The sequence below is a fragment of the Eurosta solidaginis genome, chromosome 3, assembly GCF_040869045.1.
Source record: "Eurosta solidaginis isolate ZX-2024a chromosome 3, ASM4086904v1, whole genome shotgun sequence".
Lineage (NCBI taxonomy): Eukaryota > Metazoa > Arthropoda > Insecta > Diptera > Tephritidae > Eurosta > Eurosta solidaginis.
In genome coordinates, this window is record NC_090321.1 from 134,263,247 (window position 1) to 134,287,017 (window position 23,771).

Consider the following 23,771-nt stretch of genomic DNA (forward strand, 5'->3'; position numbering starts at 1 on the left):
CATCGAATATTATTTTAAGCCATTCCACGACCGCCCTACTTGAGACTTGTAGCATGGCCGGGAATATACCATCTGGGCCCGGCGATTTAAACTTAGAAAACGTCTTCACTGCCCACTCGATCTTGGTATCGGTCACCAAGCCCGGCACCACTAGCTCCGTGATCGAAGTGTGAGTGATGTCTGCTGGTTCTTCTAAACCGTCTCCCGATGGGAAATGTGTATCGAGAAGCACCTCAAGGGATTCCTCACTATCACGTGACCATTCCCCGTTCTCTTTCTTTATTAGTCCCTGGACTATGTTTCCCTTTGCTAGGACTTTTTTCAACCGTGCTGTTTCAGTGGAGCACTCTATGTCCGTACAGAAACTTTTCCATGAGTTTCTCTTCGCCCTGGTAATTTCACGCTTGTAGATCCTCAGTAGATCCCTGTACTCGTCCCGACACGCTTCGCTTTCCGCGGTCTTTGCGAGTTTAAACATTTCTTTTACCTGTCTTCTTAGAAGACTCAGCTCATTGCTCCACCATGGCGGCTTTGCTTTTCCTCTGAATCTTCTTAGAGGGCAAGCTTTGTTATACGCAGTCATAAGCGTCCTTGTTAGGAATTCATTCGACTCCTCCAGTTCCTCTACATTAGCAACCTCTTTGGGTTGTCCCAGTTTCGTTTCTACATGTTTCTGGAATTTAGTCCAATTCGTTGCCCTAGGGTTTCTAAAGGTTCCTCCCTTCTCTACCCTCTTTAGTGGGATGCTGAAGCTTATATACGCATGGTCGGAGAAGGATGGTCTATCGAGAACCATCCAATCATACCTTGATATATCACGCTCGGAGCTCAATGTAATATCCAGAACATTGCTGGATGTTGGACCAATGTATGTAGGAACATTTCCCCTGTTGGCTATCTGCAAATTGGTTTGCAGGATGTAACAAAATAGAGATTCGTCTCTCTCGTTCGTATCTGCTCCTCCCCACGCATTGTGGTGCGCATTTGCATCTGCGCCTATTACCAACCGCCCTTTGCACCCTTCCTCCTGTACTAGCCTTTTGCACTCCATCGGTGGAACCTCCGCAGCATGGGCCATGTAGCAGGACGCCAGGATAAATGCCTGCTTATTCTTTTGCTCAACGGCCACCGCTACGAGATCCTCGGTGGTGTAATTAGGCAGCATATATGAATGCAGCTGTTTCCTTACCATTACTACAGCTCGCACCCGTCCTTCCGTTTGTGCGTAGTAAACGCCAAACCCGCGCGCGCTAAGTCCAGAAACCTTTCCTCCCGATGAGAGCCACGGCTCCTGGATCAGCGCCACGTCAAACGAACCCTCCTCAAGGGTTAGGAGGAGTTCGCTCGACGCCACTTTACTGTGTTGGAGGTTTATCTGTAGGACTCGCAGCACCATTGGGCTGTTTGTCCCCCTCCAGCACCTTCGTCTTGACGTCGTCGTCCTCCTCTTGCCCTTTTGGTTTAGAGTATTCGAGGCCCGCTTCAGCCCCTCGTGAATGTGGTGCCTTGTGTTCCTCTGTGCGAGTCACAGCACCATTTAGCGGTTGGTCCTCTTCTAGCACGTTCGTGGTGACGTCGGGGACCTCCACCTGTCTTTTTTCCCTTAGGCTTCTGAGGTCCTTTTCGACTTCGCCCACTTCCAGCGTGTTAGGATTTTTATCCTCGGGACTTCTTTTCCTGAGTCGCATGTAAATTTTTCCAGTGCCAAAGGACATTTTGCCAAGCTGCGTGTACAAAATAGCCTCCGCCTGCTTGTTTATTTGGAAGATGTAGAACTGACCATCCTCGGTAGGCCGAGATACAGTAAGTACCTTCCAATCCTGTGTCGGTATGTTCGGATTCTGATTCTGCAGAAGTCGCAGTGTATCCTCCGACTTCATCACGCATGGTATCCATACCTTAACTTTTGGTACCGTGGGGATTTGCGCTTTATCCACCACCTCAAACCGCGCGTTCGTGCCTTGCCTTTGGAGGTTTGGAACGACTTCCTCCAGCCACCGCAAGCGATTGTTGTCGCACGCTATCATCTTCACGCCATTATACCATCCCCCCGAATCAAAGGTTGGAAGGGGCTTACTTGGTTGTTCCCGCATCATCTTAAGCATTAAGCTAATAAGCTCCCTTTCCACAGATCTCCACCTTTCAGTAGTCATTTGTCCGAACGGACTGCTACGATCAACCAGCGCCACAGTCAGTGACTGCTTTGCCACATCACTCATCTTCTCGGGAAAAGCAGGAGTCTTAGTGTTATCTCCCTTTGGAACCTCCGAGAACACCGGAGTCTTCGCGTTAACTCCCTTTAGCGCCTCCGAGAAAGCCGGAGTCTTAGCGTTATCTCCCTTTGGCTTATCTCCTACTTCCGTAGTTGGAACTTCCCTCTGACTGGCAGCTTTCGAGGTAGTTGCTACCTCGCTATTGGAACCCATCTGTCTTACAGCTTTGGGCCTACTTGTCTTGTCTATGCGACTGCCCTGCCTCGCGGCTCTAGGACTGGGTCCTTTCTGCCTCTTGAAAGCAGGCTTGTCGCCTTCTGCCGAACGTTGCCTCTTCATTCTGCCATTCGACGCTTCTTCCTCCTCGTACCGGTTGCAGAACCGAGGGTTTCTCGCAGCAAACCTTTTGAACTGCCTTCGACCTATTTCTACCGCTTCATGGGCCCATTCCAAGCGCTCGATCTCCACTTCTGTTGGGTCGACCACTGCTCCCAAGCGTTGTACAATTCTTAGTGCTGCACGGTACTGCGAGAGAGCTCTTTTACTTCCTCTGCTCCGTACCCTTCTCCACTCTTCTACTCCGTTTTCATTTGTGTGCTTCTCCAACACGGAGTTCATTGAATCAGCACTACTCTCGCTCCACGAGTCCGACGCATCGCTTAATTCGTATTTGTCGTCCTTGGATTGCGACTCAGTCCTCCTCTTTACATCCTCCTTATTACATTCATGTAATGAGTTGTTCATCTTGGTCGTACGACCACCTGCCCGACAAGGCGGGCTCAGCGGTCCAGTATTATATACGGGGAAAGAACCGTCCGCCACAGCAGCGCCCCTTACTGCGGTAAGGCCATAAATACTTCCCGAGATGGCCCGGTATCGGGAAGGCTCCGTTCGAATACAGCCGAATTTATCCCCTGGCTGCAAATCGTCCAATAGGCACGGTCCGCATAACACCCTGGATTAGGGGGTTGGCAGTTCTTGGTCACCGACATCCCGCCGCCCTCCTATGAGGCGAAACGGCGTAGATGTCAGTCCTAAACAGCTCCGCCTCATAGTCGGGCGCTATGGAGTTCGGCTAAGCCCTTACACCAACGACAAGGTGCCTACCCTAGTGAGGGAAACATTTACCAACCCTTATGAAATTTGGTAGGGGCATAGATTCTATGGCGATAACTGTTTTCTGTGAAAATGGGCGAAATCGGTTGAAGCCACGCCCAGTTTTTATACACAGCCGACCATCTGTCCATCCGCTCGGCCGTTTTTTTAATTTAATTTAATTTATTTATTATTACGGCTGTTTAGGCTTAAAACTTAAACTACTAAGTACAATTCATTATTATATCATTTATTTCTATTGAATATGCTGTTGGAATGCCATGTGATTCCGATCAGCATATTTACTGGCGTGATAAACGGACGAGTCTGGGAGCCAGTCATTTAAGGAAGGTTGGAAAGGACGCGTTTCCAATCCTCCAGTGCTCCCAGCTTAAGGCAATTGGAACTTATATTTTTCAATTATATTCGTATTTTAAGCTGTCGGAATGTATTGGTCTCCGATCAACACAGTTAAACATGTCTTTGGATGTTGGAAATTGAAAATAAAGTGTACCCAATCACCCCTCAACTTTGTTTAGTAAAGACGCTATCGGAATGCATGAAGATTCCGATCAGCACAGCTCAAAATATAATGGGAGGTTGAAAAGGACGTGTTTCCAATCCCCCCTGCTCCAACTTTTGTTTGACCTTATTTTGGTTACACATCATATAATTTTATTGTTATATTAATGCTGTCGGAATGCGAGTGATTCCGATCAGCAACAGTTAATATATGCTGAAAATACCGAATTCCAGCGAAGTTAGTTGTTGGAACTGTCTAGAGTTACAGGTGGCGACTGATTTTCTTTTACTTAGGGCCGGGTGCATTGTATTTTGCTGCTACCAATATTACCATTCCCTTTTCGCGCTCCAGTATCAGTATATCATGTAAAAAATAAAAGAAAAAAACTTTATCTTATTTGAAGGGTTTTGCAATGCTCCAATAAACTTTTTTTAAAAGTATTGAAGTTATTACTACTTTTTATGTGATTAGGAAGTTCATTGAAATATTTCAGGCCCTTATAAAATATATTTTGCTTGTCCACTTCTGTTTTGAAAAGAGGTAATCTAAAATTATTGTTTTCTCTGATTACGTATGAATGTGCATCATTTACATATATAAGCTTTTCGCTGAGGTATGTTGGTAATTTACCGTGCTTAATATTAAATACAAATTTCATACTGTGGTAGAATATGAGCTGTTTTATACTCAACCAGTTTAGTGCTTCTATCATGTTATTAATGGGAGTATCATACCTAATGTTTAATATAAATCTCATAGCTTTATTTTGCATAACTTGTAGCTTATCTACCTGAGTTACATTGGCCATAAAGAATATTGTGGGACAATATATGAAATGCGGCTCTATGATGGATTTATACACTTTCAGTTTGTATTTTCTACTGATAAATTTGCTTGACCTCTTCCAAAAACCAAATTTCTTGCTATTTTGGCAACTATATAATCAATATGATCATTAAATTTTAATTTATTATCAATCTGAACCCCTAAGAACTTGAAAGTATTAACTTCGTTAATGTTTGAGTTCAGTATTTTTAGCTCGATATTACAAGATTCCTTATTCATCGCTCTAGATATGACCATAAAATGGGTTTTATTAACATTAAGTTTAAGCTTATTGTTACAAAGCCACCTATATAGGGTGTTCAAGTCTGCCTGCATTTTTCTCCTAGCTAACATGATATCAATTTCACTTATTTCGAGCAATGCGTCATCCGCAAACAGCCTTATTTTACTATGTTTTAGTGCCGAAGATATATCATTTATATATATGTTAAATAGGACCGGTGCCAAAACCGATCCTTGCGGCAATCCAATTCCTGTCAATACCTCATCCGAGACAACCGTCCCATGTATGACACCGAATCCTTAATTACTCCTTCTGATAGCAAATTTGTTCCTCCGATTTTATTTTTTAACCTTTTAGCTACCAATATGACATCATCAACCGTAACTTCTTGGAATTTCAGACATGTGCTAACCGTGTATTGCACACTGTCACCACTATCAAAAGTTTCGATTTCTCGATTTATGTCACCAATACTATCAACAAAGAAAGAATTCAATGCTTGAGCTATATCTTCGGGTGTTTCATATCTTATACCATTTGCAATCACTGTCAGGATATTGTCACTCACCTCAGTTAAGCTTACTGCTTGCTTCAGGTGTTTCCACATTAATTTCCTATCAGAAGAATTTAAGGCGATATTTTTCTCCATATACTTAATCTTTTTAATTTTGATTAGTTTCTTATAATACCTCGCAACCGTATTATATTCCGAAAATTCACCAGATCTTCTGGCTTGTGAGTGCAACTGGGTTTTTAATTTGTTAATTTCGGTCAGTTCATGATCGTACCACTTATTTCTCAACCTCACTATCCTGTCTTGTTCTGATGTTAATAAACCCAAGCAGGTGATAAGCAGGTATTTATATATTCAACCGAGTCATTGAGATGCATATTTTTTAATACGCTGAAATCATAGTTTCTTAATAAGTAAATGAGTTTATCGGCAGAATAATTCTTCCAACACATTGTGGGTATCATTCTCCGCAGACGATTTGAATTACACACTTTGAAAGCAGATGAAATGGTTTCGTGAACAGAAATTCTGTGATTTTCAAGATTAGTACATGACAGTACATCAGCATTTGCATATAATAGATCTATTCTCGTTTGGGACCTCTCAGCAATCCTTGTTTTGAAATTCACCATTTGCCTCATCGCGCTACGTGAAAATATCTCATTGAGCTTAGAACTCGTTGCGGTATTAACATTCATGTTAATGTTAAAATCCCCAATTAACAAGGAGTTTGTACCACTCTCCAGTTCCTCAGAAAGTATAGCTTCCAAGTGATTTAAAAATTCGATATCACTAGAGCTTGGAGAATGGTACAACACACCTATTTGCCATTTAATGTCGAACTTTTTTAATTTAAATATAGCAAATCAAACATTTAAATCAATAAATCTATTATACCTGACTTTGTACTCGATACCTTTTTTTAATAGTAAGACTACACCTCGTGTGTGTCTACTATGAGAATCGCAACGCACCATTTTATAATAAGGAATGTTTATTTCCGCATCACTAACATCCGGTGTTATACATGCTTCGGAACATTGAACGACGTCCGGATCTAACTCTTCTATAATTCTTTCGAGTTCAGCTTTGTTGGCTAGAAAACTACAAATGTTTAGGTAAATGCACTGTAAGTTAAAAGCTTTTATCCCCCAATCAGCTAGTTTGAGTGGCTAAAAGCCCAGGCGTTGTCTTTCCAGCTTAAGTTTCCTTAAATAAACTGGGCATTCATGACTCATGATGTTGTGTTCTGTATTAATATCTAAACCTAACCGATTATTACTATCTATACAATTTCCACATTTATTTAGGGGTGCACTCTCTGTACAGTCTTCGACTTTATGTTCCCCGCTGCATTTACTACTACATCTCTGTTTTAAGTGTACAAGTAGCCGCTATATGGTTAAACCCTAAGCATTTATCATCATAAACTGGACAACGGTCCCAACCAATATTGATTTTCTTGCATTTCAACACGTCTTCATAGTATTTGTGCTCAATCTCAATGACTGCATTGATATATGAGGCTCTGTTTTGCTTCCTTGATTTAATAACTCTTACACATTTCATTTTAGCATCTCGCAAAAACTCATTTTGGTTGGTGATCTTACCAACTATTTCCTCTTCAGGATGCTCAGTACTAATGTTAGTCACCATGATTTTAGGAAAATATATTTTCGGTTCAGCTATGTTGTATTTACTTTTATCTAGCCTTTCTGTTAGAGTGTCCTTAATTTTATCCTTAACACTAGCTGACTTCGCACTAATAATTATTATACCATTGTTTCTATATTGTACTCTACCTATATTCAAATTGGATGGATCTATTTTATTCATGTCCGTTTTTGTTTTCTCTAATGCTTGTTTAACCTTGCGTTTAATTACTATTGGAGGAATTCGCTTAGTAATATTGGCATATGAATTGACTTCCTTAGCAGTAACAGCTTTATTTTGGTTTGCAACCTTTTTAACCTTTCTTATAATTTCCTCCTTTGGTTATTAAATGCTTCATTTGGGGTATTGATCTTATTAAGAATTTCTTTGTTTGCTTTGCAAAGACTCTACATGTTTAATCAACTCTAATTTTTCCGTGTTCACCCTGTTTATATTATCCACAATTCTTTTCATCTCTCTTTCGCTGTGCGTTATGGATGCGCTTATCTCCCCTTTGTGTTCATTCAACATTTTTTCAAGTTCACCCTTTTGCTCCCTTAAATTTACTTTGTTAATTTCTTAAATAGAAAGTATTTCTCTGAGGGCATCATCTATATTGGAGATATATGTCATACAACCATCGCACATAAATCTTAAAAATTGGCAGCCTTGCAAGCAGTTCATGCTATATTCGTGCATAGATGCAGATGCAATTGTTTTGTGATACACTTTACCACACACACCCTCACATCGTACACCTGTCTGCCCCTTTATTTTTTTTTGGCATTTATCGCACACCTCCATTCTCTTTTATTTTTCTGTTTTCACTGTTACATACATATATATATATATATATGTCGAACTGAACAAGCAAAATATATTTTAGCACAATACCAATTGAAAATTTCACTTTAATGTTTATTTGTATACAAAAACACTTAATTTTTGAATGTTGGTACATCACCTGCTGTAACTTTATTGTTTACACCACTTTTGTGTGCTTATTAACGCACAGAACTTAAAAATTTTCGCTTTCTTTAATGACTCTAAAAATACACGTCCGGCCGCCGTTAATGTAAAATGTAACGTTAACACGATAACTTGAGCTAAAATCTATATATCTTTACTAAACTTAGTTCACGTGCTTATCTGAACTGACTTTATCTTGGTATAAAAAATGGCCGAATCCGACGCCACGCCCACTTTTTCGATATCGAAAATTACGAAAAATTAAAAAAATGCCGTAATTCTATACCAAATATGAAAAAAGGGATGAAACATGGTACTTGGATGGGTTTATTGACGCAAAACATAACTTTGGGAAAAAACTTTGTAAAATGGGTGTCACACCTACCATATTAAGTAGAAGAGAATGAAAAAGTTCTGCAGGGCGAAATCAAAAGCCCTTGGAATCTTGGCAGGAACAGTATCGTGGTATTATATATAAAAATAAATTAGCGGTACTCGACAGATGATGTTCTGGGTCACCCTGGTCCACATTTTGATCGATATCTCGAAAACTCCTTCACATATACAACAAAGGGCCACTCCCTTTTAAAACCCTCATTACTACCTTTCATTTGATACCCATATCGTACAAACACGTTATAGAGCCACCCCTGGTCTACTTTTATGTCGCTATCTCGAAAAGGCGGCCAACTATAGAACTAAGGCCTACTCCCTTTTATTATACTCATTAACACCTTTCATTTGATACCCATATCGTACAAACGCATTCTAGAGTCACCCCTGGTCTACTTTTATGTCGATATCTCGAAAAGGCGACCACCTATAGAACTAAGGCCCACTCCTTTTTGAAATACTCATTAACACCTTTCATTTGATACCCATATTGTACAAACGCTTTCTAGAGTCACCCCTGGTCTACTTTTATGCCCACTCCTTTTTGAAATACTCATTAACACCTTTCATTTGATACCCATATCCTACAAACACATTCGAGAGTCACCCCTGGTCCACCTTTATGGCGATATCTCGAAAAGGCGTCCACCTATAGAACTAAGGCCCACTCCCTTTTAATATAATTATTAACACCTTTCATTTGATGCCCATATCGTACAAACACATTTTAGAGTCACTCCTGGTCCACCTTTATGGCGATATCTTGAAAAGGCGTCCACTTATAGAACTAAGGCCCACACCCTTTTAAAATAATTATTAACACCTTTCATTTGATACCCATATCGGAAAAACACATTCGAGAGTCACCCCTGGTCCACCTTTATGGCGATATCTCGAAAAGGCGTGCAGCTATAGAACTAAGGCCCACTCTCTTTTAAAATACTAATTAACACCTTTCATTTGATACTCATATCGTACAAACACATTCTAGAGTCACCCCTGGTCCACTTTTATGGTGATATCTCGAAAAGGCGTCCACCTATTGAACTAAGGCCCACTCCCTTTTAAAATACTCATTAACACCTTTCATTTGATACCCATATCGTACAAACACATTCGAGAGTCACCCCTGGTCCACCTTTATGGCGATATCTCGAAAAGGCGTCCACCTATAGAACTAAGGCCCACTCCCTTTTAATATAATTATTAACACCTTTCATTTGATGCCCATATCGTACAAACACATTCTAGAGTCACTCCTGGTCCACCTTTATGGCGATATCTCGAAAAGGCGTCCACATATAGATCTAAGGCCCACTCCCTTTTAAAATACTCATTAACACCTTTCATTTGATACCCATATCCCTGGTCCACCTTGATGGCGATATCTCGAAAAGGCGTCCACCTATAGAACTAAGACCCACTATTAATAATTATTAACACCTTTCATTTGATACCCATGTCGTACAAACACATTCTAGAGTCACTCCTGGTCCACCTTTATGGCGATATCTCGAAAAGGCGTCCACCTATAAATCTAAGGCCCACTCCCTTTTAAAATACTCATTAACACCTTTCATTTGATACCCATATCGTACAAACGCATTCTAAAGTCACCCCAGGTCCACTTTTATAGCGATATCTCGAAAGGGCGTCCACCTATAGAACTAAGGCCCTCTCCCTTTTAAAATACTAGTTAACACCTTTTATTTGATACCCATATAGTACAAACAAATTCTAGAGTCACCCCTGGTCCACCTTTATGGCGATATCTCGAAAAGGCATCCTCCTATAGATCTAAGGCCCACTCCCTTTTAAAATACTCATTAACACCTTTCATTTGATACCCATATCCCTGGTCCACCCCTGGTCACCCCTGGCCCACCTTGATGGCGATATCTCGAAAAGGCGTCCACCTATAGAACTAAGGCCCACTCCCTTTTAAAACACTCATTAACACCTTTCGTTTGATACCCATATCGAACAAACACATTCTAGAGTCACCCCTGGTCCACCTATACGGCGATATCTCGAAAAGGTGTCCACCTATAGAACTAAGGCCCACTCCCTTTTAAAATAATTATTAACACCTTTCATTTGATACCTATATCGTACAAGCATATTCGAGAGTCACGCCTGGTCCACCTTTATGGCGGTACCTCGAAAAGGCGTCCACCTATAGAACTAAGGCGCACTCCCTTTTAAAATACTCATTAAAACCTTTCATTTGATACCCATATCGTACAAACACATTCGAGAGTCACCCCTGGTCCACCTTTATGGCGATATCTCGAAAAGGCGTCCACCTATAGAATTAAGGCCCACTCCCTTTTAATATAATTATTAACACCTTTCATTTGATACCCATATCGTACAAACACATTCTAGAGTCACTCCTGGTCCACCTTTATGGCGATATCTCGAAAAGGCGTCCACATATAGATCTAAGGCCCACTCCCTTTTAAAATAATTATTAACACCTTTCATTTGATACCCATATCGTACAAGCATATTCGAGAGTCACGCCTGGTCCACCTTTATGGCGGTACCTCGAAAAGGCGTCCACCTATAGAACTAAGGCCCACTCCCTTTTAAATAATTATTAGCACCTTTCATTTGATACCCATATCGTACAAACGCATTCTAGAGTCGCCCCTGGTCCACCTTTATGGCGATATCTAGAAAAGGCGTCCACCTATAGAACTAAGGCCCACTCCTTTTTAAAATACTCATTAACACTTTTCATTTGATACCCATATCGTACAAACACATTCGAGATTCACCCTGGTCCACCTTTATGGCGATATCTCGAAAAGGCGTCCACCTATAGAACTAAGGCCTACTCCCTTTTAAAACACTCATTAACACTCATTAACACCTTTCATATGGCGATATCTCGAAAAGGCGTCCACATATAGATCTAAGGCCCACTCCCTTTTAAAATACTCATTAACACCTTTCATTTGATACCCATATCCCTGGTCCACCCCTGGTCCACCTTGATGGCGATACCTCGAAAAGGCGTCCACCAATAGAACTAAGGCCCACTCCCTTTTAAAATAATTATTAACACCTTTCATTTGATACCCATATCGTACAAGCATATTCGAGAGTCACGCCTGGTCCACCTTTATGGCAGTACCTCGAAAAGGCGTCCACCTATAGAACTAAGGCCCACTCCCTTTTAAAATAATTATTAGCACCTTTCATTTGATACCCATATCGTACAAACGCATTCTAGAGTCACCCCTGGTCCACTTTTATAGCGATATCTCGAAAGGGCGTCCACCTATAGACTAAGCCCACTCCCTTTTAAAACACTCATTAACACCTTTCATTTGATACCCATATCGAACAAACACATTCTAGAGTCACCCCTGGTCCACCTATACGGCGATATCTCGAAAAGGTGTCCACCTATGGAACTAAGGCCCATTCCCTTTTAAAATACTTATTAACACCTTTCATTTGATACCCATGTCGTACAAACACATTCTAGAGTCACCCCTGGTCCACCTTTATGGCGGCATCCCGAAATGACGTCCACCAATAGAACTATGGCCCACTCCCTTTTAAAATGCTCTTTAATACCTTCCATTTGATACCCATGTCATACAAACACATTCCAGGGTTACCCTAGGTTCATTTTCCTACATGTTGATTTTCCCTTATTTTGTCTCCAAAGCTCTCAGCTGAGTGTGTAATGTTTGGTTACACCCGAACTTAGCCTTCCTTACTTGTTTCCTTTTACAAACAGTAAACTCGGTCATCCATATCAGCTGGCTTTATTAAAAAGTTGTAATACATTTTTACATGTTATTTATGTGCTGTAAGTTTGGTGAAATATTTGGGATAATGTATTGGGTATCATTCTTTTTATTATTGTATGAAAAGCTTTTTTAAAAAAACATCATTCATATTCATATTCACTCATACTGATTCACTTATTCAATTAAAGAGGTCCGTAAATGGCCAAAGTGTCGTATATTTGCACCTTCATGTCAGTTGTCTTTGCCTGTGTTGAAAACCGAGTTCAAGATGCGGTTCACACAAGTATCTAAAATAAAAATACAAGATACGTGTTTTTGTTTGTATTTAACTGCTTTTGCTTTTTCCATTTTTCGTCATATAAACTAAGGCTTCTATTGCTGACTAATCCTCAACTATTTCATTTGCAGTGCATAGCTATTCTGGGCGATAAAAACTTTTGCCAAGTTCAAATCACCAGGTCCAGTTGGGATATTCCCTGCTATGTTGCAGATGGCAGGTGTAACAATTGTAATCTTGCAGAACGGCTCGATTAGTCTTCATACCGAAAGCGGAAAGAGCCAGTCATCTGCGTGGGAAAGACTACAAGCTTAACCGCCAAGGTCTTTCTGATTGTTTGAGCAACAATACACGCCAGCTATTCCTGTTTCGCGAAAACTGTCGCCAATTTGTAGCACCAAGCGAGCTTACTTAAGTTTTCCTCAAACTGGCTTTACCAAGTGGTGGTCTCTCCACTTTTCTGCTTCTAAAAATAAAGTTTTCTCAGCCGGAGTGTCTTTTTACATTCTCATAACATGACCAGGCTAGCGAAGTCTTTGGGCCTTTATTCGTTGCACTGTGCTCAAGTCTGCGTAAAGCTCATACGAGCCATCATTAAACCTCCTACGGTAAACACTGTTGACACCACGAACATGACCATATATTTTCGGGAGAACTTGTCTCTCAAATACTCTTCTCTCGACATCGTCCATTTCGAACCATATATCAGGACAGGTGTGATGACATACTTATAGGGGGTTAACAAAGTTTATCCAGAGAGGACTTCACTTTTCAATTGCCTCCCCAGTTCAAAGCAAACCCTGACGACAAGATAGATTGTCCGTACGATATCACTCGACAGTCTTAAATTGATATCCTTCAATCGTTTTGTCCGGGTTCACAGTAAACAACAATTTTTTGCACTTCATCCAATCCAAAGAAGACATCATTTACGGCGTGTTGGTTAAGGCCAATGATATCATTATCATCAGCATACACCAGCAATTGTAGGCTCTTATAATAGATTGTACCGTCGCACAGTGTTTCGTGTAGAACAAGCTAGCTGGACAAAATTATTTTATGAGATTTTCCATTTCATATGCAGTCATTTATTACAACTACGTCATTTTTTTCAGCCATATGTTCTTTTTTTTATATTCATATGCATACATTTGCTTATTTCATATACAGTAACTCATGTGAATAAGTGAGATAGATCCAAAAAAATTTAAAGGACTTAAGAATATTACTTTATTGTACTTAAATTGAATGGAATACAAATCTCAATACTCTAAAAATTCTAAAAATTCGGAAAAAAAATTAAAATTTTTTATGAAAATTCGTCAAATTTTTTAAATATAATTTAGTTTTTGTTATAGATCGTGACAAATTTACTTATGGGAAATTAGTTAAAATAAATTTGCGAAAGCGAAAATTGTAAGAATTATCCAAAAAGGGATGTATACTTATTTATATGAGTGACTGTACATACATATTTCGTATTTATTTGAGTATTTATCCTGGCACTACAATTTTTACAGAATTATTTTATAGTACCAGTCAGGAATGTAAAAGTGAATTACAATAATAATAATAACAATGTAAATAATTAAATTAATTATGTGAAAATTACTTATTACAAAAACTTAAAAGTAAAGTGTCATACAAAGTAGAAAAGACAATAGATTTAAATTGAATCAAACCTAATCCAACAAAAAGTTATAGGGTAGGTTATCTTTTATAATTATGTTATTATTCGCTATCATCACTTTCATTGGATGAGTCACTTGTGGAATAGTCATGAACATCAGCAACACTACTGGGAAAGCTTGAAACAACTGGGGTATTTATTGACTCCTCAACATTATCGGGGGACAGTAAATTTAAGACTTCTGAAGTCAGACTTTTAAATTTTTTCTTAGGTATCTCCCTAAAACTGCTAACTAAAGGATCTGATGTTATAAGCAACATATTCATAAGATCTCTATTCGTGGCTTCACGCGACTGCTTTTGTGTGTTATCAGCCCTGAATCGTCTCAAATCTTTGTTACGGGCTTCCTGTGCTTCCTTGGAAAGTTGACCAATAGGTAAAATTGCTGATTTTATAATATCAGTACTATGCACTAAGAATTTATGAACTGTAACAGGTATATTAAACCATGGATAGAAATCTATGCATAGTTTTTTAGTCTCGACCGTAAATTTTTCAAATTTTTGGATATTTATATTGTACCCAGATGCTAATGCGCGAAGGAGAGTGTCGAATCTTTTGATGAGCGTTACATCCAATCCCGTAATCTCAGCACTAGCCTCAGAATTTTCGAAAAACCTACGAGCAGTGTTGCCGTCATTGGTATTGCCGAAACCTGGTTTTGGTTTATCTTCATCAATCCATTGTATGTACCTGTTTTTATGCCTTGGTGACTGGTGCGGTAGGTTGTGGCAGGTTGAAGTCAATGATCTTCGCCTTTTTGCTTTTGGTGTGATCTTGTTGACCTTGTGCGTTTATTTTTGTATGTTTTATGGCTATGTGTTTGTTCCCTGTACCAGGGAATTGGTTTTTCCGTTTGTAGATCAGCTTTAAAGGTTCAAATATCTCGTTCGAGCTGGTACGTACATACATCCTATTTGATATGTAGAGATAACTAAATCTACAAAAAAAAAAAATTTAAAATAGATGTGCAAAGAATTCGCAATGGTTTTTTCTTTCACTATTAGAGAATACTTGCGACTATAACATATGTAAAATTAAGCCCGGATGTCCGCGGATGTATGTAACTTTTTTGTCCCTAAAGTTAAAAATATAGGGAAAAAATACCTTTTCTTCTTAATAACGGAATGTTAAATATATTGAAAATACTCTAATTGTGAAAGAATTACTATTAAAAAATTTTACTTACCTTCGAGCTTAGAATCCATCAAAAAAATTATGTAAAAGTGTTCACTTAAAAGAAATATGAATCTTAATATTCATCAAGAATTTTGCAAATTTGCAAAAATATCAAAAAAAAGCAAAAATCCCGTTATTTTGTTTGTTTTCTTTCATTTATCATTACACTTTTCTTGGAATAAGAACTTTGTTTTTGTCCAGCTAGCTTGTTCTACACGAAACACTGTGCGTCCCGGTAAAACTAGGTCTGGTGATATAATTATCTTCTCCAGCATCAGATTGAAGAAATCGCACGACACGTCTTGTCTGAAGTCTCGCATGTCTTCGAATGTTTTGGAGAAAACTTTCTCAATCCTTATGGAGCAGGTTGTTGATCAACGTCATTTGGTAAGGCCTTGTAAACTTTTTAGGGAACTTGAATTCAGATAGAGCAGAATACAAACAATCTTTTCACTCTGACAAACGTTGCCTTGAAGCCAACAAAAATATGGCGCGTGTGGTTTTTCTTATAGTGAGTTTCTCCAGGACTAGCCAGGAGGAGCAGTATTCCTTCCATCACTTAAGTACACTCCATACGTGATTTACAAGGTCGCCATCACTGCAGGAGGGTTTTAATCCTTTCGTCATCCGCCGTATTTTCTGGTAGATTTTTGGATAACTCATCCTTTCAGCCAGCATCTGAATCTTCTCGCAATCACACCGTTCTGCCTCACGTTTTCTCTAATTAGTTGTCTCTATTCCTTCCTCGCATCACGGCAACTCTCCAATGCCCGTTCCCGTCCCGTGGCTCTATAGAGAGTCCTTTCTTTTCGAGTCAGCGCGACATTCCTCAAAGTACCAGTGTTTTTTTTGCGGGCTCGCATACAGTGTCCGCTGTGATCGTATGCAATGAGGCCGAGATATTGGAGGTGCTCAACTCATTCGGGTAAAGATTCAACTCAATAAAGAAGTGTTGGGATTGTTCTTGTTGATTCCTGGAAAGCGTGGTGATACAGGAGCCAAGAATCTCATCTGGAGAAAAGATTACTAGACGAATCGTTGTCGAATATGGCGTAAATAACGCGGTGACGGAAGGCAAGTATAGAGCTGCAGTCATGGTACAAAAGAGATCCCAAATTCTTAGGGAATGTTCTTTACGGGATTGAAGCCGGTAAGCTCCGGTACAAGCACCTTGCCGAGTTCAAGAAACTCGGTACGCGCCCGCTTTCCTGGCTACCTCTTAGTCGTCAAATAAGGAATTCTGGTAACAAAACTAGTCGTAAACACTGCCAAAAAACGAATTCAATAATTAATTTGGATTTGACCAACCGTGGTCGCAAACTAGTGGCACCGCTTTTCAGAGAAAATAAGCCTTGACATTTGAATTTTAATTTATTTATGACCGCCAAAGCTCACTGTGCGTCTCTTTTCTAGGGCTATGAAACGAATCATATGCATTCCCCGTCTAGCACAGAGTGTTTGGTTTATTACCTCATTATATATATATTACATACTTAGTTCATTAAAAAAGGAAAAACAACTAATAACACTTTTGTATATAATCGATTTTTTTCCAGGATGTCTTCAGCTCCTGCTTTTAACAATTCTTATCACGCCTATTTTGGGCCAACAACAAAAATTTAGAGTCACTCCATATGACCTTCAAGTACTTGAAGGAGCAGAAGCAATGATGCGATGTGAAGTATCTAATCAGGCCGGAGCGGTTCAGTGGACAAAGGATGGGTTTGCCCTTGGCTTCTCCGCAGTTATACCTGGATTCCCCCGTTATTCAGTCTTAGGTGATCGCAAGCAAGGCGTGTATAACTTACGAATATCTAATGCCTCAATCACTGATGATGCAGAATATCAATGTCAAGTTGGACCTGCTCGTCTTAACTCAGCCATACGAGCAAATGCAAAGTTAACAGTAATATGTAAGTAAAATATATATACATATACATATATATAAAATATACACAGAACAATTTACATGTATACTAGTGCAGAGATACTTAGCAAAACCTTTCTGGAGCGCCAGAGTTGTAAAACCCACTCACAAAAAAAATCAAAGACTTCCCAAGGACGTCTTACTAAGGACGTCATTGCTGGCAGGGTGTATATACGTATATATACTATGCAGCGAATCGCATTATTTCCAAACTAATTCTGTTCCCTTGTAACGCTTTAAAATGATACTTAACATTTTGATGTCCGACGAAATGCCATGAGCCCCCTTTGCAGATCTTTTCAGCGCGTTTTTAACCGGTTCCATCGTAGGGGGTTCTAAAATAATCATCGACTTTGATGAAATAATTTAAATACATATAGCTCCCTCTTCAGGTTGCTCATGCTCAGCCCTAATTTTGGCATTTAGCCAATAATGCGAGATTTCTAATCGCATTGGCTACACAAATTTTGACAATCAGATAATTAAAAAAAAACGTTGGGCGCGTGAAATTTCTAAAAATGTGAGGCGTAGCATAATCTAATTAAGGTTCAGTTGGTCTTACTTATGACTATAAATAGAAATTTGACGCGTCCAACGCTTTTAATTAATTGTCTCATCAACGCCCTAGATTAATGAGGAGTGTGGTGACTAGAACCTAGGACCTACCTAATTATTTTCTAGCTTTTAGTATTATTATGACTTAATGTAGCTATTGTTTTCAATAAAACCGATTATCTTAAATTTTTTTTTTAAATTATTTTATTTGTCTTCACTGTTCCTTTATTCTTGTTTACGAATTGATAGTACCTGAAAATTCGAGCGGGTGTTTTATTTTTCTACAATAATTTTGTATTTATAACATTGAACGTTATATATTGATGATATGATATTATATTGACAAAAATGTGCATACAAACATAAATATGCATTAGACTGGCCGCACCTCGTATGGAGAAAAATAAATATTGAAAATCCTGAAATTTTTTCTTCTTAAAACATGAGGTTAGAAGTAAAAAGAAATGGTGTAATTTTTCAGCCCGATGCGATGATGCTAAAACGTGCCTTGTGGAGCTCAAAGTAGGTATAATATATATAGATAATCGTGTTTACTTTATTGCGCTTTAAGCCAATTACACATCGCAATTAGGAAAACAGCTGACAAAGTCTTGTTCTTCTTGTCCATATTTGCAATATAGTCGGTGGCTTTGCATTGTTTTGAAGCTAAAAATTAACTAATCGGTAAAAAAATTAGTTATAAATCGTCAGCGGGCATTTCAAAGAAAACACTACGTTCTGAGCAAGATATATTTTTAGTGGGGAAATGTGAGAGTATTATTTCTGGGGCCAAGTTTCCATCAGCGAAACAGGTGCTCCAATTATTATTTTACAAAATGCGCAAGGAAAATATGAGTTTGCAATTCAGTATGAAATTCACGATTGGTGCCACGATTGAATTTTGGAAAAAAGCAAACATCCCTACAATGAAAGAAGGCAATTGTATTAAAAAATTAAAAATACTTTACCAGAAATGGAGAAATTTACAAAAAAATTGGAAATTTCCATATGCAAAGTATCGCAAAAATGAAGCAGACTTTTTAGATAAAATTGAGAACTACATATTCGACTTAGCAGCCCCGAATGCCCTGGATATAATAAAAATACAGGAAGATAAAGATTTTCTTTTGCTTTAAAGGAATAAACGTCGTCCAGGTAGTATGTGTGGTGCTGATACTGTATTGGCTAGAAAACAAAAACGCAAAGAACCACGAATGGAAGAAGAAAGAAAGAGTGTTGAAAAGCATCAAATCCAAGGAAAGTACATTTTAGTTTAAGTTTTCAGTTTTTTTTGTTAATTTTAAGTCACTTTCATATATCTAGCTGCTGAAAATACTAACGCTTTTGGAAGAACTTTCCCCGAAGACAGTGATATGGACTGTGTACCTGGTGAAGAAAATGTGCCCACTGATAAATTTGATAGTGAAAATACTGATATTAGGCTAGAACTAACAAAACCAAATCGCGGAAAAATTAATTTCATTGATGATAGAATGCTTGCGAGTATGGAGATGCCATGCATTTGGTGAGTGCAACGGTTTCCGCCTTCGTAAAAAAACTGGAAAAAGTTAATGGTGGAAAATTGCCGATAAAAATGGAAGATTTAGTCCAACTACAGTACATTCGATGAGAAAGAATTTTCGTCGCAGACAAGCAGAAGAGATTATTGATGGATTCAATGAAATAAATTTGTATTTCTGAATACGTTTATAAGTATTTTTGATTTTTTATCCTGCTTTAGATTCCTGAAACTTTTGTCCTTCACTGGGATGGTAAGCTTCTTCCAGAAATCAGTGGCACCGAAAAAAAGGATCGATTGTCTCTCGTTGTAACGGGGCAAAACATGGAGAAACTGATAGGTATACCTAAAATGGAAAATTCAAAGGGAGAGACTATATCTGCAGAAATTTATAATTTTTTGTGCGCATGGAAACTCGAAGAATTAGTGGAAATTGTATCATTTGATACAACGGCTGCTAATACTGGACTTAATAATAGAGCTGCTTTCCTGCTTGAAAAAAGAATAGGCCGCACTCTACTTTTCTTCCCATGTCGTCATCATATTAGCGAGCTGTTAGTAAAAGCAGCGTTTCAATTGAATTTTGGTAAATCATCAGCCCCGGATGTTCCACTTTTCAATCGTTTTTCTAGTTACTGAATTTACAGAAATAGATACTTTTAAGAATTTCTGCTTAACTACGTTAAATAAAAACCACATTCGTGCTGATTATAAGGAGCTGTTACAACTATCTCTACTCTTTGTTGGGGAAGACGTACCAAGTTTTTCACAAGTTCGGTCACCTGGCGCAACATCGCACGCAAGGTTTATTTCGAAGTGTCTGTATTGTTACAACATTTTTCTGTTTCGCAACCAATTCAAATTAACAACTTCAGAGAAACAGAGTCTACGAAGCATTTGTATTTTTCTGGTCTGCATCTACGTTCCGTATTGGTTTCGTTGTGTAGATCCAATAGCTGCTCCACATAATGACCTAAGGCTGATTCAAGATTCGATTGCCTATTTGGATAAATAAATATCTAATGCTTTATTACAAAAAGAAGCTGTTGGCCTTTCATTTTTTGATGAAAAAATTCCCTTGCATATTCAGCAAAAAATGGTAAAAGAAATTAATAAAGAAAACCAAGATGACGATGCTGTTCTAAAACGAATTACCGCAACAATGCCCGATATACTTCTCTATGGCAGCAAGGATATAAGTAATTTTGTTTCACCAAGAACTAAAGCATTCTTCACACGTTTAGGAATAGAAACAAGTTTTTTGCAATCGGATCCTTCCACATGGAAAGAGAGAGAAGATTATAAGGCAGGAAAAGGAATTTGTCAACATTTAAGTGTAGTCAATGACGCTGCTGAGAGAGTATTGAAATTGATCACCGACTTCAATCGATCACTGACTTATAATGAAGAAGATAAACAGTACTTATTGCAAGTTGTTGAGCACTACAGGCAAAGTTATCCATTGTGGCGTTCCAAAATGGAAGCCTCCGTCATGAGCCGCCATGCGGCTTTACCTTTTACAAAGCTCCTTCGTTTGGGAGGTCGCGGCATCCAAATTGTTGCCGTTGTTTTTGGTTCATAATTATGTCAGCCGAGGGGGCCTTCTTCGTCAGAACATCAGGTAGGTTACTATTTCCAATAAGTTAAAATAAAGAACACAACCGTCTTATTTTTAATTACTGCGTTTAATTTATTCGCGAAACTTGTACATCGTACGATCAAAATTGGAATGCTGCTCGTTTCTCTTTATCTATCTTATCTACATGTTGTTTTGTGTGACGTTGGCTGCAGTTGTACTTGACATGCGTGTTGCCACAGCGCGCGCCTGTCAAGTAACACTAAAGCCCCAACGATATAGGATGCCTTATTATATTTTTGTTAATGCTACATCACCCTTCCTTTGAAAAGAAGAATTTGGCAAATTGATCATTTTTGCCATATTCTTCTTTTTGCATTCTATATAATTAATTGGTTCGAATGAACGAATATATTAGGGTGTACCTTCCTTTTGAATTCGTTCATTGGAAGCAATTTTAAATTTTTATTGTTATCTAAACTTTACATTAGGGTTTTTGAATTTTCGTTTTGTTTTTTTTTTCTTTTTTATGTACATATATAAATCAGATTATATGAATTTCCTCTTCTTACATTTATATTAACATATATATATTAGAAAAAGTTTTACAAGTTGGAACTTTTTGTACATATTCAATTTATTATAACGAATTTGTTTATATTTTATTTTTATTTTTTTATATATTACATTTTCATAGGTAAATAAATTTCTTTTATAATATTTAAATAGCTACCATTCATTACATGAGTGATTATTCTTTTGGTTCTGTTATTTTTGATATTACAGTTTAACTTTGAATTTTCATTTTCTTGATTTTACATTAGAAAAATAGTTTTTTTTTTCAAGAGTTTTTGTGCCTTCTTGGCTGTTTAACAGTGCTTATTTACCTAACAATAAAATTATTAGAATATTTTGAATTTTTTTTGTTTTTTTTGTTTTATATAAAATGTTACTTTATTTTTATAAGTCGATTTTTGTGTACTTCTTTTTCCTTTTTATTTGTTTCATCAAAAATTATTGCATTAGGCCCGTCTATTTTAGTTACCGTAAATGGGCCTTGGTATATATTTTCGTGTTTTTGATGAGGCTCTTTTTGTAAAAGAACCTTGTTGCCTACTTGGATAGATAACGGACGTGCCGTTTTATCAAAATGTGTACGATATGGGTGTCAAATGAAAGGTGTTAATGATTATTTTAAAAGGGAGTGGGCCCAGGAGTGACTCTAGAAATTGTTTGTACGATATGGGTATCAAATAAAAGGTGTTAATGAGTATTTTAAAAGGGAGTGGGCCTTAGTTCTATAGGTGGACGCCTTTTCGAGGTATCGCCATAGAGGTGGACCAGGGGTGACTCTAGAATGCGTTTGTACGATATGTGTATCAAATAAAAGGTGTTAATGATTATTTTAAAAGGGAGTGGGCCTTAGTTCTATAGGTGGACGCCTTTTCGAGATATCGCCATTAAAGTGGACCAGAGGTGACTCTAGAATTTCTTTGTACGATATAGGTATCAAATGAAAGGTGTTAATGATTATTTAAAAGGGAGTGGGTCTTAGTTCTATATGTGGACGCTTTTTCGAGATATCGCCACAAAAGTGGACCAGGGGTGACTCTAGAATGTGTTTGTACGTTATGGGTATCAAATGAAAGGAGTTAATGAGTATTTTGAAAGGGAGTGGGTCTTAGTTCTATAGGTGGACGCCTTTCCGAGGTATCGCCATAGAGGTGGACCAGGGGTGACTCTAGGATGCTTTTGTACGATATGGGTATCAAATGAAAGGTGTTAATGAGTATTTTAAAAGGGAGTGGGCCTTAGTTCTATAGGTGGACGCCTTTTCGATATATCGCCATAGAGGTGGACCAGGGGTGACTCTAGAATGCGTTTGTACGATATTGGTATCAAATGAAAGGTGTTAATGAGTATTTTAAAAGGACATGGGCCTTAGTCCTATAGATGGACGCTATTCGAGATATCTCCATAAAGGTGGACCAGGGGTGACTCTAGAATTTGTTTGTCCGATATGTGTATCAAATGAAAGGTTTTAATGAGTATTTTTAAAAGGAGTGGGCCTTAGTTCTATAGGTGGTCGCCTTTTCGAGATATCGACATAAAGGTAGGCCAGGGGTGACTCCAGAATGCGTTTGTACGATATGGGTATCAAATGAAAGGTGTCAATGATTATTCAAAAAGGGAGTGGGCCTTAGTTCTATAGGTGGACGCCTTTTCGAGATATCGCCATAAAGGTGGACCAGGGGTGACTAGAATTTGTTTGTACGATATGGGTATGAAATGAAAGGTGTTAATGTGTATTTTAAAAGGGAGGGGCCTTAGTTCTATAGCTGACCGCCTTTTCGAGATATCGACATAAAAGTAGACCAGGGGTGACTCTAGGATGCGTTTGTACGAATGGGTATCAAATGAAAGGTGTTAATGATTATTTAAAAGGGATTGGTCCTTAGTTCTATATATGGACGCCTTTTCGAGATATCGACATAAAAGTAGACCAGGGGTGACTCTATAACGTGTTTGTACGATATGGGTATCAAATTAAAGGTACTAAGGAGGGTTTTAAAAGGGAGTGGCCCTTAGTTGTATATGTGAAGCAGTTTTCGAGATATCGACCAAATGTGGACCAGGGTGACCCAGAACATCATCTGTCGGGTACCGCTAATTTATTTTTATATATAATACCACGATACTGTTCCTGCTGTCATCCCTGGTTTATTATTCATTTCATTCCACTCATACATATATATATTGTTCTCATTATTACTGTTCCATGTACACATTCATATTACTCTGTACTCTCAAGTCAGTTGCATTTGAACTACCAATAAATAAACACGCAG

At 38.4% G+C, this 23,771-nt stretch overlaps 2 protein-coding genes across 6 annotated transcripts in view; one reads left to right on the forward strand and one right to left on the reverse strand.

Annotated features, from left to right (window-relative positions):
- Positions 1-23,771, forward strand: part of sns (sticks and stones) — a 1,009,476-nt gene that overhangs the window by 105,902 nt on the left and 879,803 nt on the right. For all 5 annotated transcript variants that reach the window (XM_067773057.1, XM_067773055.1, XM_067773053.1 and 2 more), the window contains one exon: positions 16,902-17,258. In XM_067773057.1, coding sequence (XP_067629158.1) covers positions 16,902-17,258 — 357 coding nt within the window. The remainder of the gene's footprint in view (positions 1-16,901; positions 17,259-23,771) is intronic.
- Positions 1-23,771, reverse strand: part of LOC137244290 (uncharacterized) — a 135,282-nt gene that overhangs the window by 9,097 nt on the left and 102,414 nt on the right. The gene's annotated exons all lie outside the window — the stretch shown is intronic.